General features: G+C 40.2%; 1 protein-coding gene across 11 annotated transcripts in view; it reads right to left on the minus strand.

Moving 5' to 3' along the window:
• The window catches only part of GRIP1 (glutamate receptor interacting protein 1), a gene marked incomplete at its 5' end in the record, with an annotated part of 345,717 nt that overhangs the window by 453 nt on the left and 329,899 nt on the right, over nt 1-15,365 (minus strand). For 6 of the 11 annotated variants that reach the window (XM_082498476.1, XM_082498472.1, XM_082498471.1 and 3 more), the window contains 4 exons: nt 840-986; nt 8,346-8,579; nt 11,045-11,089; nt 11,236-11,347. In XM_082498476.1, coding sequence (XP_082354602.1) covers nt 840-986; nt 8,346-8,579; nt 11,045-11,089; nt 11,236-11,347 — 538 coding nt within the window. The remainder of the gene's footprint in view (nt 1-839; nt 987-8,345; nt 8,580-11,044; nt 11,090-11,235; nt 11,348-15,365) is intronic. The other 5 variants (XM_082498468.1, XM_082498474.1, XM_082498473.1 and 2 more) reach the window with 1 other exon arrangement.

A 15,365-nucleotide genomic window follows, 5' to 3' on the forward strand; every position in this document is an offset into this window, starting at 1 on the left:
TATTTACACTGCTGCCTGATGGCTGTTGGCAGCTGTTACAATGCCCACTCCATAAATGACATTTAACAGCACATAGTTATTCTGTCTTTCATGGTGTTCATTAATTTAAATGCAGTAGATCACATCTAAAATTTCAATTCAGTTCATGTCTTCTCTGGTTTTCATTAATATATATAGTATTTTATTGGGCTAGGTGACAAAAAAATTGAGCTTTTCTGTCACGATCCAACTTGGCAGTGGGGGAAGTGTGGTGCTCAGTAAGAATTACTCTATGATGACTATGTCGATCAACAACTTGGATTGAGCACAGAAACAGTTTTCAAATCTCTATGAAGAACAGCAAAAATTACAAATCTGTCTGGAAATGCCTCAGGAAATTCCAGCTTTCCAGTGAGCATTTCTACGTCTCCTTTGGAGTTCTGAAATATCTAACATTCTGAAAGAATTTGGTTCTTTGAATATGATTTTACAGCAAAATCTAGCCTTAGTGCCACTGCATAAAAGTCAGTCACTATGAAGTGCTGGTTTTTTTTACTGAGCATCTGTGTTTTACATGGCCTTTGGCGCAGAGCCATTACAATAATTCGTCTGTTCTGTCCCCCTACGTGCATCCTTTCCCAGCAGAAATAGAACAGTACTGCTCAGAATTTAAGATATAATAAGCAATGTAGATAATAAGTTGTTCCAAATAAGCGACGTACACACTTTATGCAATTCTACAATCAGGTCTGTGTACACAGCAACACAAATGCCCCACAGCGTGGTCATAAATCTTTTTACAATGTAATCCGCATGTCATGGCCCTTCATGCTAAACCTGCGTGGAGCCAGAAGCATTACCTGTAAAAGTCTGTCGTATGGTTTTAAACCTCCCAGATCGCCAGGGCCAGCTGGTCGAATATTTTTAACATACACGCCTTTTTCCAGTAAACCATCTGAGACACTGAACCCAAAGTCTTCTCCATCAGAGTCCTTGTACAAAGTTACCTGTGGAGGTGGTGTGACATGATGAGAAGGGGGGTGGGAGGGGAAGAAAAGTTTGTCCCCATTTCTACAAGCACTAGGCAGGCTTTTTCTTCCTAGTGTGTTTTGGTTTATTTTTCGCCACATTAGCGAGCTCACTTACCTACTGTTTGGTACTTACAGTATTGTATGAGAGTTGTTGCCCTTTTGACATGATATTAATATTCTCAGAAGCCTCCTTATTTTTCCATAATAAGCAGCCCTTTTCACTTCTGCTTGCCAGCTGGCAATTTGCGGGTTTTATCCCACCTTCTGTGGTGTCATTTATTTTTTTGGAGTCTTAAGCTTTTTTCTACCCTGTTCTCTGCCAGGATCTAAGTACAAGCAGCCAATTGGTCATCCAATTAAGTTCAGGTTTGCTTCAGGGACAAAGACGTCGCCTCAACCACTCAATTGGTGTCGTGTCTTCCGAAACTTCCCTAGGGCATAAATGCACCATAGCCAGCCTGGTTTTGGCCAGGCAGTGGTCCTCCCTGTAAGGCCTAATCTCAAAAGTGCTCAGTATGAGAGTTATAATGCAATCTTTTAAGAGAGTATGAATGAAGGCTCCTTCAGCAAAAGCTTGCGGGCAGCGTTCTTACAGTCACATAGCCAAGAGACAGTCATTCAAAAGCAGGAAATAGAAGTTAATAAAACTGTTTGTTAGGAGAAGGTTTTTCAGGTATTCAGTAAACAAGTCCTTCCAGATAGTTTTGTGAAGTCAGTTATTTGATAGAAAAGGCGTCAGACTCTTTTGTAGGCATGTGGTATGCTTAGGGTTTGTTTTTTTTTTTTTTCTGTGAGGGTGTTGGGTTTTTTTTCCTTGCTTCTCTCACATCAGGAATGCAGACTTATGCAAGTAAATTGTGTGAGTCAATGGTGTGACATCTGACTGACACACTGATGCTGGCACAAAATATCTGTGCAGATACAGTCACACAGTCAACGCAAGGCTTTTACTGCTATAATTTTTTCACTTTGGGTTCAAAATACTGATGTAAAACATACCTTGGCTAATAAAATGACAACATTAAGAGTGCTCTGTAATTTTGTAATGGCTGGGTATCAGTAATGCTCCATATGCTGCATCCTCATGCGTGCCAGCCGCTGAATTCCTTTCTGGTGTTTCTGAATGACAGAATCATTCAATCTGGAAGGGACTTCGAGAAGGCTCTAGTCCAATCTCCTGTTCAAGGCAGGGTGAAGACTACATTCAGATTGGGCTGTCAAGGACTTGGTCAGAATTTCATAGAAGAGTGCCAAGGCACAGCAGTGCTGGGGCATGACACTTGCTGCTGCTGCCTTGAGAAAGCTTCTGAGATCTTGCCTTAACTGCTGTTGTGAAAAGGTAAGCAAGAACAGACAAGGCTGTCTCAAAAAGGAGTGAAGGATTTGGTCAGGTCAACAAAGAGCACAGATAGTTGTGTGTGTTTTTTTTTCCTCTGCTGTCTGCAGTTTTCTTGAATTTACTTGGCTTCAGTGATGTATCACCAACAGTGCTTTAACCAGAATGAAAACAGACTCACTGCTAAGTTTGGTAGCTATCCTGGGCAACAGTTGAGGGAAGTAAGATGTAATGCCAGCTGCTGCAGCATTAGCACCGCTTTATCTGTAGATTTGGACAATGCATCGCTGGGCTGCTGTGAACACATCTATCTCATGCCAGGGTAAGCACAAATGCCCACACACAGTATTTGTCCCTTACTTTACACCTGTTCCTCCTCTTCTGTTGTTTTTCTCCCTCTGTACAGCACGGGAAAGCAGAAAGCCACACCTGAAGTCCCATTAACTAAGCTGAAGGCTTTCTCCCAGTGATTGTTTTTGGGTATGAGCTGTAATTTTAAACTTCCCAGTGACTGCTGTGCTTTATTTTCTCCCATCTTCCCCATGCTGAACCTGTCATACTTCCTCCACCTCAGCATGAATTTGAGGAGTCAATGGGCATTTCAGCTACTGAAAAACCTATCTGCAAAACCAAAATAATTCATCATAGAATGATTTTAATTTGTATCAACAGCTGCTGTACCAGCAGGACTCTTGGAAACTTCTAATAATTTGTTATCAACAGAGGCTTTTGTTTGTGATATCATAGCATGTCAAAACATGGCTTTGATCTGACATATGTTTGAAGCTGCTATGAAAGTACTGTAAGACTACCATTCTGCAAGACTAAAAAAAATAAGTAAATAAGTAAAGGAGGGATATATATGTTATTGACATATTTCTGTACATTTCCTAGCAAGAATGAAAAATAATTAGCACTGGACCAAGACAGAAATTCACCTCAAATGAGATATAACTTTTTTTTCCCACACTGTCACAAAGGATAGGAGTGTTTCATGTTAACTGCTTCTTAAAGAAGCCTTGAAACCTAAATGTAAAAATGTGATACAATGCCTAAGAAGAGAAGACTTACTTAAAATACTATGCACTGTTCTAGCACAGATGGTACAATTTTTAAAAGGAACTTCCCCTTTCCACTTTTTCTTTTCCCCTTCCTCTTCCTTCAGGCACTGGAGTTAAGTGGAGCTGGATCCAACCTCAGATGAACTACAAAAACATATGAAACATATGACTCTCTGAAGTCATCTAGACTGTATTCTTGCCCAAAGGCAGGATCAACTGCATCTAACCCATTTCTGAGAGACATTTATCTGGCCTGCTTTTTAAAATCTCCAGGGATGGAGACTCCACAGTCTATTAAAGTAATCCTTTCCAGTGCTTCAGATGCTTTCCTTCGGTCTAAACTAAATCACCCCTGCTGAAAGTTAACGCTGCTGCTATCTACAGAGAACAACATCACTTTATTCTCTCCATCTCTGCAGCGATGTGAAACCACGATTGTTCTTCTCTCTGGACTTTGTTCAGTAGGTTAACATTCTTCTTTAATCTTCAGACCCCAAACTGGACACTCTATTCCAGTCAAGACCTTACCAAAGCCAAGCTACAGTGGAGAATAATTCTGCATGTACTACAGATGGTGGCCCTGTTTGTATGGTCTAGGACAGTGGTGCTTTTTTCTTATTTTTAGTGAGTGGTCTATTAGCAAACAAAATACATACCAATGCTGTTCTACAGATCTAAGGAGGTGCCATTCCACATTAGCTCACCTTACCTTGTCTATAATAACACCTGGGGAATCCACATGCTACTTCATGCCCAGCTGCTGAGTCAAAAAATGGAGCATTGCAAACGATAGGGGACATGAAAGAGGAGTTCTGCTGTGGAGGTGAGGACCTGTGTTTGCAGGACACTGGGAACTACTGCAATAGTGGGGCACAGAGGGAAGCAGACTTAGGAATGATCATCCAAAGTCTTCTATTGCCCCCCCTTATTGTTCAGGTTGGACTTTCCTGATTTATATGGACTGAGCACTCTGGAAGGGAATTACTCACTACCTTGCAATAAGAATTTATGTGTAAAAAAATATTTTGTCATTTCTCTGGTTCTTCAGCTCTACAGATCTTAAAAGATTTTTAAAAACTGTTTTGCTTATGGCTATCTTCTCTGACTTTTGGTTTATTTATCAGGAGCTTGGAAATTAAAGAAATTCATAATTATTCACTTAAGAGATGTGCTTGTGATTTAACTTTGTTGCATGTTTGACAGCTGGCACATTTTTTTAGGTGCAAGTCAGCTGCAGAGAACTTTCTTTTGTATTATAGGTTGTAATTTTGGGGCTGCTTCTTTTTAGGACAGCTTATATTCTTAAAAGAGCATCTCAGAGTAAAAACCCTGCTATCTCAAATACCCAGATTCTTATTTAATAACAGTGTATGGGCAAAGCCTTAACACACAGGTTTCTCATCTTCACTTGCCAGGAGGGCAGCCCTGTCTGAAGGGTATGAGATTGCAGGCAATTCACGCAACACTTAAATCATGCTGTTTTATCTGCACTTCTGGATCACAAGTCTTTGGAAGGTTTGATCGCAATAGGAAAATCTCCATTATGGGCAATTTGTTAGACTTTTAAATTTACATCAGGAGCCTAAGGGAAGAAGAAAGCTGAAATGGGAATTTAATTCATATTTCATAAGCAATTAAATAGTTACAAATTTTAAACAGAGGCGTACAAGTTTTGAGTCTGTTTCTATGCCTCTCCTCCCTCTCAAATCTATGAGAAAATGCTTAATTTAAATTCATACATCTTGCACAGATCAGCTATTGAGGTATTTTAACCGACTGTAATTTTAGGTTAATGACTACTCACAATAATAATATTGAAAAATTATCAGATGTCTAGTGCATATTTTTGCTCTCAGAGGAATGTGTGCGCTATGAAAATTTTAAAAAATCATCCGCTATGATTTTTAGAAAAATATTAATCTGTATGCTTACCTAGGTAGATAAAATCAATTAAAGGCATTAATTAAATGTGGGTACTGATAACAGCAATATCCTGTCTAGTTAAATTGAATGTTACTTATTAAACCATCTAGAACCAATGTTTGAAGAGATTTGTACGACACTTATCATAGCTTTCTCAGGACAAAGACAGTTCAAGTACACGTTCGGTGAATGTAATGCAGTGAAGTAAGAAAGAGCAGTGAAGAACTCAGGTTAACTTGCTGCAAAGTTTGCAGCATTCAGCAAAATAATCCTCAGGGCTGTGTTACCTTTCTGACAGGTATATATCTGAGAAGGACAAGCTAGTAATGTCATCTGCTCACCAATCTGTTCCGTTAGACTTACTCGTTTGTGTTTGTAGCCTGAGCAGCTTTTATCCAGTCTTACTCTCTTTTACCCTATACCGTCAGACCAGCTATTGATGCGTTTCATTTTCACATGTGGCTTTTTCTTTGGTAGAATCATATATTCTTGCTCTCACAATCAGATTATGAAAAAATGGTGGAACACTGACCTTAGCTGGCCCATTCTCTGCAATCAGACTTAAGGTATAAATTCTGATCTATAGGGCTCATTGGCCCTGACTCAACAGGCACGCAGACTCATCGCATCAAGGCAGTAAATAGGCACCTGACCTGTCCTGCTGAAGAAACTGGGAAAGCTCAGCAGCACACAGTCAAGTACATGCTTGAATGTCTTGCTGAGGTAAGTCTTAGGCAAGCTACGTCTTAGCTTGTATTTCAAAGAATGTTTATACCATCACATTTTTAATGTTTATACCATCACATTTTTCCAAAACAGTTCTGACTTTGCTGCTTGTCTTGTCAGTGGCCCAGCTGATTAAGACATTTGCCTGCAGAGGGCAGAGCACATTTGCCAGCAAGATCTGTTATGAAAAATACTTAAATCAAGGCATTTCTCTGACAGAGAAGTGAAGTAATTCCTGTGGCATTGCAGCTCTTTTGGATAACTATCATTGGACAAGCTGTCCACGAGAAATGTAAACCAAACAGGTTATTGGTGTTAAACTAGAGGTCTAATAGAAAAATGAAGGAGGAGAGAGAAAGTAACAGGCACACTGCTACACAAGAACCAGTAACAAAACTAACATACAAGAACTTACTAAAATGGTCATGAATACGAAAGCAGCCCATGATGCTTGGGTTAACCTGCATCTGCGACCATAGGGGTACAAGCCCACTTTGGTGAATCAGACCCTAAAACCGGTCACTGGTTTCTGTTTTTCTTAAATGACTATAAGGATTTGGAAAGTTCTTGGTGCGGGTTCAACTTTTAGATTTTTAGAAAGGAAATTATTCCTTTCTGGATGACAGAACAGACAGTATTAGCAAACGCAACACTGCTTCAGCAGACAGGGGAAAAGCTGGTATGTTGTCTGAACAAAAACTTGAAAGTACTAAAACAGAAGGTCACAGCAACCTTAAAAAAATAGCCAATTGAAGAGAAAGAAACTCAAGGACAGGGTATTTTTTACTGCCGAGGACTCTTAAGAGCTAGCAGCTATCATAGAATACCGACTCATTAATAGAAATCTGACTCCTCCTTTGCAGGAAAGGATTTATTTTATCAATCATGAAAGTCTGGTTTTATAATCCATAGGAGAAAACTGTGCCTTTGCTGAATGTGAGCACACCATGAAATGCCTACAGGCGTAGTTTTGTTTTACTCGCCGCTCAGGAAAACCGAGCACAGTAACTAACTCCATTAATCACTTCACATCAAGCTGGAAATATGAATAGCTTAAAACTATGACAACCCATCCTATTGATTGTTTACATTGGCATTGGATTCATTTTCCATACATAAGATCCACTCTCTACTACCTTCTACAGTCACTTAGCCCATACTCGGTGAGTCCTCATCTCACTGAACTAAACTGAATGAAGTACAAACTAAACTTAGTTAAACCTGCAGAGACTAGAAACCAAGCCAACTCTCTTGAGACTGACAACACGTGACCTCTTAATGAAATTTCTCTGTGCTTCTGCCTCCTCTCTGGGAAGATCTCAGACCTTTAAGAGGAAGATTTGCTTTTTTCACCAAAAGGGTTATCAAACACTGGAACAGGCTGCCCAGGGAAGTGGTGGGATCGCCATCACTGGAGGTATTTAAAAGACGGGTAGACATGGTGCTTAGGGACATGGTTTAGTGGTGGTTTTAGCAGTGTTAGGTCGATGTTTGGACTTGATGATCTTAAAGGTCCCTTCTAAACCTAGACGGTTCTAAGATAGGTGCAGGAGATGGGATGCTCATTCCCATCAAGGAGAACAGCATTATAACATCCTCCAAAGTTTTGGAAACTGGTTGCTGTTATGACCTCACTGGACTTGAAACAAACCAACAGGATGTTTGCTGTGCATATCTAGAGATACTTTATCCAGAACTTCCTTGGGGTGCAGACCCACTTTCAAATCACCAGGTGATTTCAACAGCCTTCAGCAGTGAAAAGTTGGATGGGCTGAAGATTATTTATCCTTTTTAGAGCAAAGGAATTATAAGGAGAAGAGAAGCAACAGCTAATTTGAAATAACATTCTATATTATGTACATCGAGTCTCATGTATTTGATTCAAAATGAGTGTTAATTTGAAAAAGGACCAATGGGAGCCCCAAACCCTCCTGAGTAATTTCCTAAAGAAATATATTTTCTAGAAATTAAACTTTGCTTTCTTAATGAACACATTCTGCAGAGATGAGTTATTGGTATTGTCAATTCAAATTACCAGTGGATGCTCCTTGCGAAAGAGCAGTCCCTTTTGAGGATTTATTGTAAAACAAAATAGTAGACAAGGATGCATCTTATTTGTTTGTTTCCCCCACAAGGATATATCATTAATGTGTTTGTAAGAACTAATATGCATGGCCCCCAAATTACATCTGTGGAGTCATTACAAAAAGTGCTTACTGTATTGCCATATAATTAGATTCCCTATGCTGAATATATTATTTCAAAGCTGTCAGAAGAAGAATTACAGACCTTGTGTAACTCCACAGGAGTTGGTGACATGATCTCTTTCATTTCTTGCTTAATTTTCCTCAGAACCATGGATTTTCTCCCCACATCTGACGGCAATGTGTTGCTACGAGTAGCTTGACTGTAATGTGGCCTTACAGTACTTCTTTCCTGGAAGCTGGCTTGTCTTCCCAGCTGGCTACGAGGCTGTGGGTTTTCATGATTCAAACTCATTGTACTTCCTGACATAATTGTGGCCTAGAGCATTAATGAACAGGTTAGTTTTTAACACAGAATGTGAGTTAAGTAAGTGGTTAATTCATAGCAGTAGGAAAAAACTATTCTTTGTTAAAACACAATCACTCAGGGCACAGCAAAAGGCAAGAGGACAGATGTTCAATCTGCTTGCAAGTCACTATAAAATAAAGGACCACAACAAAACACAACAACAATAACAGAATCCTATAGGCAAAAGTTTTCAGATGGCATTTCAAACTAAAATACTGAGCACTAGAATGGCTATGCTTGTAAGCTAGTCCCCTGGCAGACTGAAGAGCGTGTAGTAGAATTGCTAATTTTAAAAATATTTTACATGGAAATGGAAATGACATTTAAGTTGTGGCATAATCGCATTTGTTGGAATTGGAGCTACAGGAAGGTATTTGCAATTCAGACTGTGTGTGCAAGGTAAAAAAAAATGTGAGTCAGCAGAATATGTAGGCAGCTCTAGAGTGGGCACTGGCAGAGAGCGTGCCTGGATACCACCCCGGGCCAGGGAAAGCTCAGTGCAGGTAAGCTCACTGCCCGGAAAGAAATTTTGCATAACCCCCAAATTGCAAGAGTTAACTGCCTTAGCTTAGCACTGATACTTGAGAGATACAAGCCCCTGTCTCACTGCTGTTTATAATCTGAGTAAGAGCTAGCCTTTTCTGTTAGATGCAAGGATACGTGGAGGGTAAAATCTTGAAAGACGATGACGGGAGTCATCTCATCCACTGGGTGGAATGGACTGACGTGAAAAGCACACGTGCACAGCAAGGAGCCTCCTCCCTTGCGGAAGACTTTCTGCTCTGGGGAATGGGAGGCAAACACACTTCGGTGCAGCCACCGTACAGAGGTGCCACTGCTGGGGTAAGGTATGCTGAACTTCCTATTTATTCTCCCTGGGGCCGATGGACAAGTGGAAAGGGAAATTAAAAGGCCATAACCTGAACTCTGACTGGGACAGGATGCAGGCGGCCACCTTGAAAATGTGTAGTAAAAATGAAGGGGGTAAAAATAAGGGGAAAACAGGCAAATACCCATTTGCTTCTGACACTGGTGAGCATGTCTGTCATCCTTCTTTCTCCCAGCTCCAGCACTACTTTCACTACAAGATAATATATTGCAGCCTTAACAGTCTCTCTTGTGCTCAGTAATGACTGATATTACTGCCTGATGGCGCAAAAGCATCCAGAGCACTTGGCAAACAACAGTTTTCTTTGCTCTTTGGCTGAGGACCTTGAAATGAAAAACGATAAGGAGTCCTTGACTACGCAATGGCACTTCATAAAATAGAGGCATCGCCGTTCTCAGCATCCTGTCATACTGAATGAGTCTTGCTTTCATTTCAGAGCTGTGGGTTGTGCAACAAGGCGATGCTATAAATGGTACAGCATCTACAGTTCTGAATTTCACTTCTGCGAAAGGCCGAGGAAAATTCAATGTGTTGAAGTAACTGCATTCTGGCCAGCACGAATGATCTATTTTCATTTCAGAATGATCTATTTTCATATCCTTTTATTGTGCTCTGAATATTTAAAATGGCAAGAGAAGCCTGCAGTACTGAACCATATCTAACTACGGAATTAAACCAGTATAACATTTTCTCCTACATTTCTCTGGTTTGCAATAACAAATACATGAAAATCACTTTTGCTACCCATACATGCAATACAAAAACCATAAATCTGAGGAAGTAAATTAATCTGAACTGAAAAACTTTCACCCAGTTATGCCATTCACATTCCTCCTGGCTGCTAAAGGACTTTATATAACATAAAAATGAAAATGAGATTCTGCCAGTTATGCAGCTCCAGGAATTTGAAAGAACATAAAAGAAAATATTTTAGGACTTTCATTCCGTAGCTTTAAGTGGCAGTATAATCTTAATTGTTCTGATTAGACAACTTTGAGAAAAGGTGATTAGAAAAAGAAAGACTCAAAGTTACTCTGTCTCTGTTCCCTTCCCCCTCTACCCCCTTTACAATCTAACATGAAGCATGGTTAGATTTGCAATTAACTTCAGGATGAAATGTGAAAATTTGTTGCGTAGCGAAGAAATTGCGATATAACAGGCATTTCTCGCATTGGCAGCTTTTTTTGCGGAGTGGTAAGATTATAGGTAAACATTTGAAAAGCTGATTTTCTTTTATGTTCATCTTAATCAAATTAAGTTTCAGTTTAAAAGACAACCTACAACATGCTAAGAAAAGCTGCAGAAAGCGTCTGTCAGAGAATGGGATGCGTTGCTGCAGGAAGGTTATGCCCACTTAAGAAGTTCCACGCCACTTGCTGCCTGTGCGGACAGCATCAATGGTTATGCACAGCTGAAGCTGCAAGTCAAAGCTCTGGGGTGAACATGTTTATAGAATTTTGGTTGCATTGTACAACAGAAAACAGCTCTGGTTAGGGGCGGGGGAGGCAGCTGCACAAGCAAAAATATAAAGGTAAAGGGTAGGTACCAAGAGAGTCATGTTTCTCAAACACAGACGCCTGTCAGCCTTGTCCTGTGGAGAGGGGTTAAAGCTTTTAAATGAATTGGTGTGATTAGTGCAACTTAAAAGAAAAAAAAGGAGAAAATAAAATGAAAGTAAATCAAACCAAAACTATTATATTTCTCTATAATTGGAAAGAAAGGTTAAGATTGTTCTACCTCTAGTTCCCTCAGAATTCCTGACTGGCCACAGGTCTCTAAATCCTCCAGAGCCTGAGACCAGAAATTTTCCTCCTGGTCAGCCTCGGTGTTATCATGGGTACCTGCAAAGCTAGATTTACAAGGAGAGGTTAAAAAAATGTGGATTTTTTTTTCCCTCAAAAAATATATTTTACACACGTGCCTTGCCACAGATTTGCAACTTGAATGACAGAACGTTACAGTAGGTGGGCAGGAGAGTGGGGAAGAGTCGCTGATCGGGAGAGGCTGGATGAACATGCAGAGCACATGACAGAAAAGTCGTCTCATAACCCGGCAGTCGCTAGCAGCTGGCAGGATCTGAGCAGCGAGTTGTTCAGTAAGGAGATAAATGGATTCCAAGAACAATTCAATACACATTTTTACTGGATTGAAACTGGGACCTCCCTATGAAAACTAATGAATCAACCCGTAGCTGTGTGCAGAGCTGCTCTGTGCAATGAATATTTGCAATAAAACCTTTCAACCTCACAGACTTCTCCCAGGGAATATGAAAAGAGCCCTCATTTTTGCAAACTGGATTTTGCAAAAGAGGGGCGGTGGTGCTTTTTACCTGATTCCTTCAGCCTAAGGTGCATTTACCATTATCAATTTAAGCTCACCTGACTGCCATCATATAAACTGCACCAGTCATTTCATACACAAACACGGAGAAACTTTTGGGGAGGCAATTGTCTCGCGTGGAGACTCAGGTTTCTGGTGTTTCATAAATGCACTGAAGCCTTATTACTCGCACTCCTGAGCAGGATGTTGGTGACAGTGATGATTAGGGAAATTGCCCAGCAAGAGAGGTCTGCTAAAAAACGACAACTCTGGACTGCGGCAACACAGCCCAAAGCAACACCATTACAGTGTGTGTGTGTATGGGGAGGAAGCAGGAGGCTTTTTGCCGTCTTAGCAAGGGGAATCGGCTCAATGAAGGCTCACACAAGCGTCAGAGCTGCTGCGCGGGAGGGGGCTGATTATGTGAAAGGCACAGGGGAAGGCTGAGGAAGGAAAGAATGAGAATTTGCCCTTTTAGTGGCAGCAAGCTGTTACTTTGGAGCAGCTGCCCATGGACTGCAGCTAGTGGTGCTTAACAGCACATAAACAGAGCAAACACTATTATGGAAGCATCTGAGGCCTTGCTTGACAAACAATGTATTACTGAGAATAGCGGGAATGTAACACTGTTAACAGAACAGCTTTTAAATAGGAGAATTGCCCAGCACAACGGACGACAGCTCGAATGCTTCACACACGATACTCTGCCTCAGAGATGCTTTCTTACAGTTACGATCACTCAAGCAGACAATGGTCAGCCATTTCAATCTCTTATTGCAGTGGTTCTCCATCTAGCATCAGGGTCTCTTCTAAGATATTGCAATAGATGCAGCAATGGTGAGAATACCTACTCAAATCACAGATGCAATTCCTCCCAGGCAAGATAAGAAAGTATTTAAAACATGATTTTAGAAAGATCCTTGACTTCTGAAAATAGCTCTTTCAATAAACCTAAGTGGTTGTTTTAATAGCCGATGTTGAACATAGACTAATTTTTTTGTTACGCTACCTTTCTTTATATTGCATACTAATATTATAATATAAAATAGAACTTGAATTAATGAATAGGATTATTTGAGGTAATTGTCCATGACAGCAAAGACTGTATTTCCTAGAACTGGAGGTCCATTTACTCTCCAACTTCTGTGAAATCTGAAATCATGATGCCTATTTGTCTGGAACTCTTTTTAGCTGAAGCAATTCCTTTTTCTGCCCTCACCTCCTCTTTTGCGTATTCTCCTAGTCTTGCCTCCTGGTGTGCTCAACTTTTGCATCCCCATTACAGCCACATGAATAAGCTGATTTGTAGCTGAGCTACTGCACCAGAAAAAACATAGGTACCAAAATAATTTCGCATCAAGATGCTTTTTTTTTTTCTTAAAACCTGAGAGATTGATTTTATGTCATGTGAAATATTGTTTGACCTATAACGAATGTATTTGGTTTTCTGATGCTTATTCAAAGAGCTGTCAGAAATTTAGATGCACAAAAATGCTGAAGGAGAGGTAGTGGGACAGATATGAAGACACAGGTGCCTATGATTTGGGTTCTATTGCCATATGAGAGACAAAATCTTTTTTTTTTTTTTTTTTTTAAATTCAGGAGGTGATAGGGTATTCTAGGATGTGGCAGACTCGTTCCTGTAAGTATTATTTTAATGTGCAAAAAATTTTCCCTGGAGCAGGAACTATAACAGACTTGACCTACCTGCCAGTGACAGATAGACACCAGAGTGGTTTAAGCTCTCTGGTTTCATTCGCTTGCCAACTGAAATTTCATTGTCACTTAACAGCATGTTAATGATGTCTTTCCTGCTTTTACCCTGTTTTTCTCCTTTTTCTCATTTCAACTGTCTTTCCTTTCTTCACCCTTCCTGCCCCCATCCCCTCCTCAGCCCAGCCGGATCTCACTCCGATGCACTCTTTGGTCACCTACCTGGAAGTATTCCACTCTTCCAGCTGCCCCCCACCTTTCCTTTGCCCACCAGAGGCACCTTTCCACATCTTGCTCTCTTTCTTCGTGCTCCTGATGCTCTCTCCCCCTGATCTTTCTACAGAAGTTTGCTTTAAATGGTTTTCTTGATTCTCTCCCAATGTCTCAGTCTCCTTCTGTTGCCACATATTCTTGGAAGCTGTGCTACACAAAATAAAGGTAAGAAAAAATTACTTTTTAGTGTTAGAGAAGAAGAAAAGTTGCTTAGCTAGAGGCAGAGAAAAGGTGGTTTTCTGGTTAACAGGCTGGAAGAATAGACACACCCTTCTCAAATACTCCAGCACTTGGTATAGGAACACCATCAGGTGTGGCATAATCTATTTTACAGATACAGGGTTAAAATAATCATTATTTTAATTTATGTCATATGTCTCAGGTGTAAGTCACAGTGACAAGTAGAAGAAGACTCTTTAATGAACATACTTTCTGTTGAATAGTGCTTGAAAATGGTAGTAGAATACACCCTTTTAATTTAGAAGATTATTTTACAATCCAGCTTCCCGGTTCACTGCTCATCCCCTTTTTCCAGCCTATTACTTATGTAACTGCAAAATACTAGGTGTTCTGGAATCTATGATTGCATCTCATCTGAGGACAAAATATGGGCTTTAACTGTGGATAAAGATGCTGCTATTAAATTAAAGATATTAACTTATGAAGAATAGGAGGAATGAAGAAAAACTATGGTCATTTCCTTTATTAAATATTGTCTATTACTAGTCCATGAAAACTTCTAGTATGCTTCTGGCCAAGAGGGACCAAAGGAGCTGGATACGGACTGAGAATTCACTCTTGCCCAAATCTTAGCTATCATCTTGCCAGACTTGTCTCCAGACAATATGCCACTGGGCAATCTGCCGTATCAGAGTATTTGTCATTCAGATTCTGAAAAGCAGCATTGGCATCTAAGCTTTACCTTGATTAGTATTTCAAAGGTAACAGACCGGACCTTATGGATTTACTTATCCAGTATGTTTATACAGGAACCAGAAAGGTTTTCTTTAGTACTAAACCTGAACTTCTCACAGACTGGGATTTCAGGCTCATTGTGCTGCTACACCAAGAAACTGTATTTCTAATGAAGGACATGCATGTCTGCAAGTCCTGAGGATGGGTACAAAGAACACGGAAGCTTTCTAACTGTGTTCTCTGTCCTCCCCTGTCAGAGAAAGAACTGTTCTCTGGCAGGAATTACCCAAATTACCAGTGGTTCCACTGCTGGATCATCCTTAGAATAGAGAATAAAAGACTTTTGGGTCTTTTACTATCTCCAAGCATTGTCAACTAAGCATTTTTCCCTCAGGAAGTTCTTTTGCCCGCAGAGAAGTTCATTGAAAAGGAGATTTACTTCTCAGAAGAAGAGGAATGAATGCATGGCAAACTACTATAGCTTTGGACAAGGCATTTCTACCTGTATCACTTTGTTCTCCTACTGAATCACTGCAGATGTCTCAAGCATTTATGGAAGACTGTAATTTCTGTTTCTTTGCCCAAACCCAAACGAAGAATTTTCATGGAAGAGAAAAGATTAACAGGCCAGTTGTCTTTAGCCACTT

The sequence above is a fragment of the Vanellus vanellus genome, assembly GCF_965231255.1.
Source record: "Vanellus vanellus genome assembly, chromosome: 1".
Lineage (NCBI taxonomy): Eukaryota > Metazoa > Chordata > Aves > Charadriiformes > Charadriidae > Vanellus > Vanellus vanellus.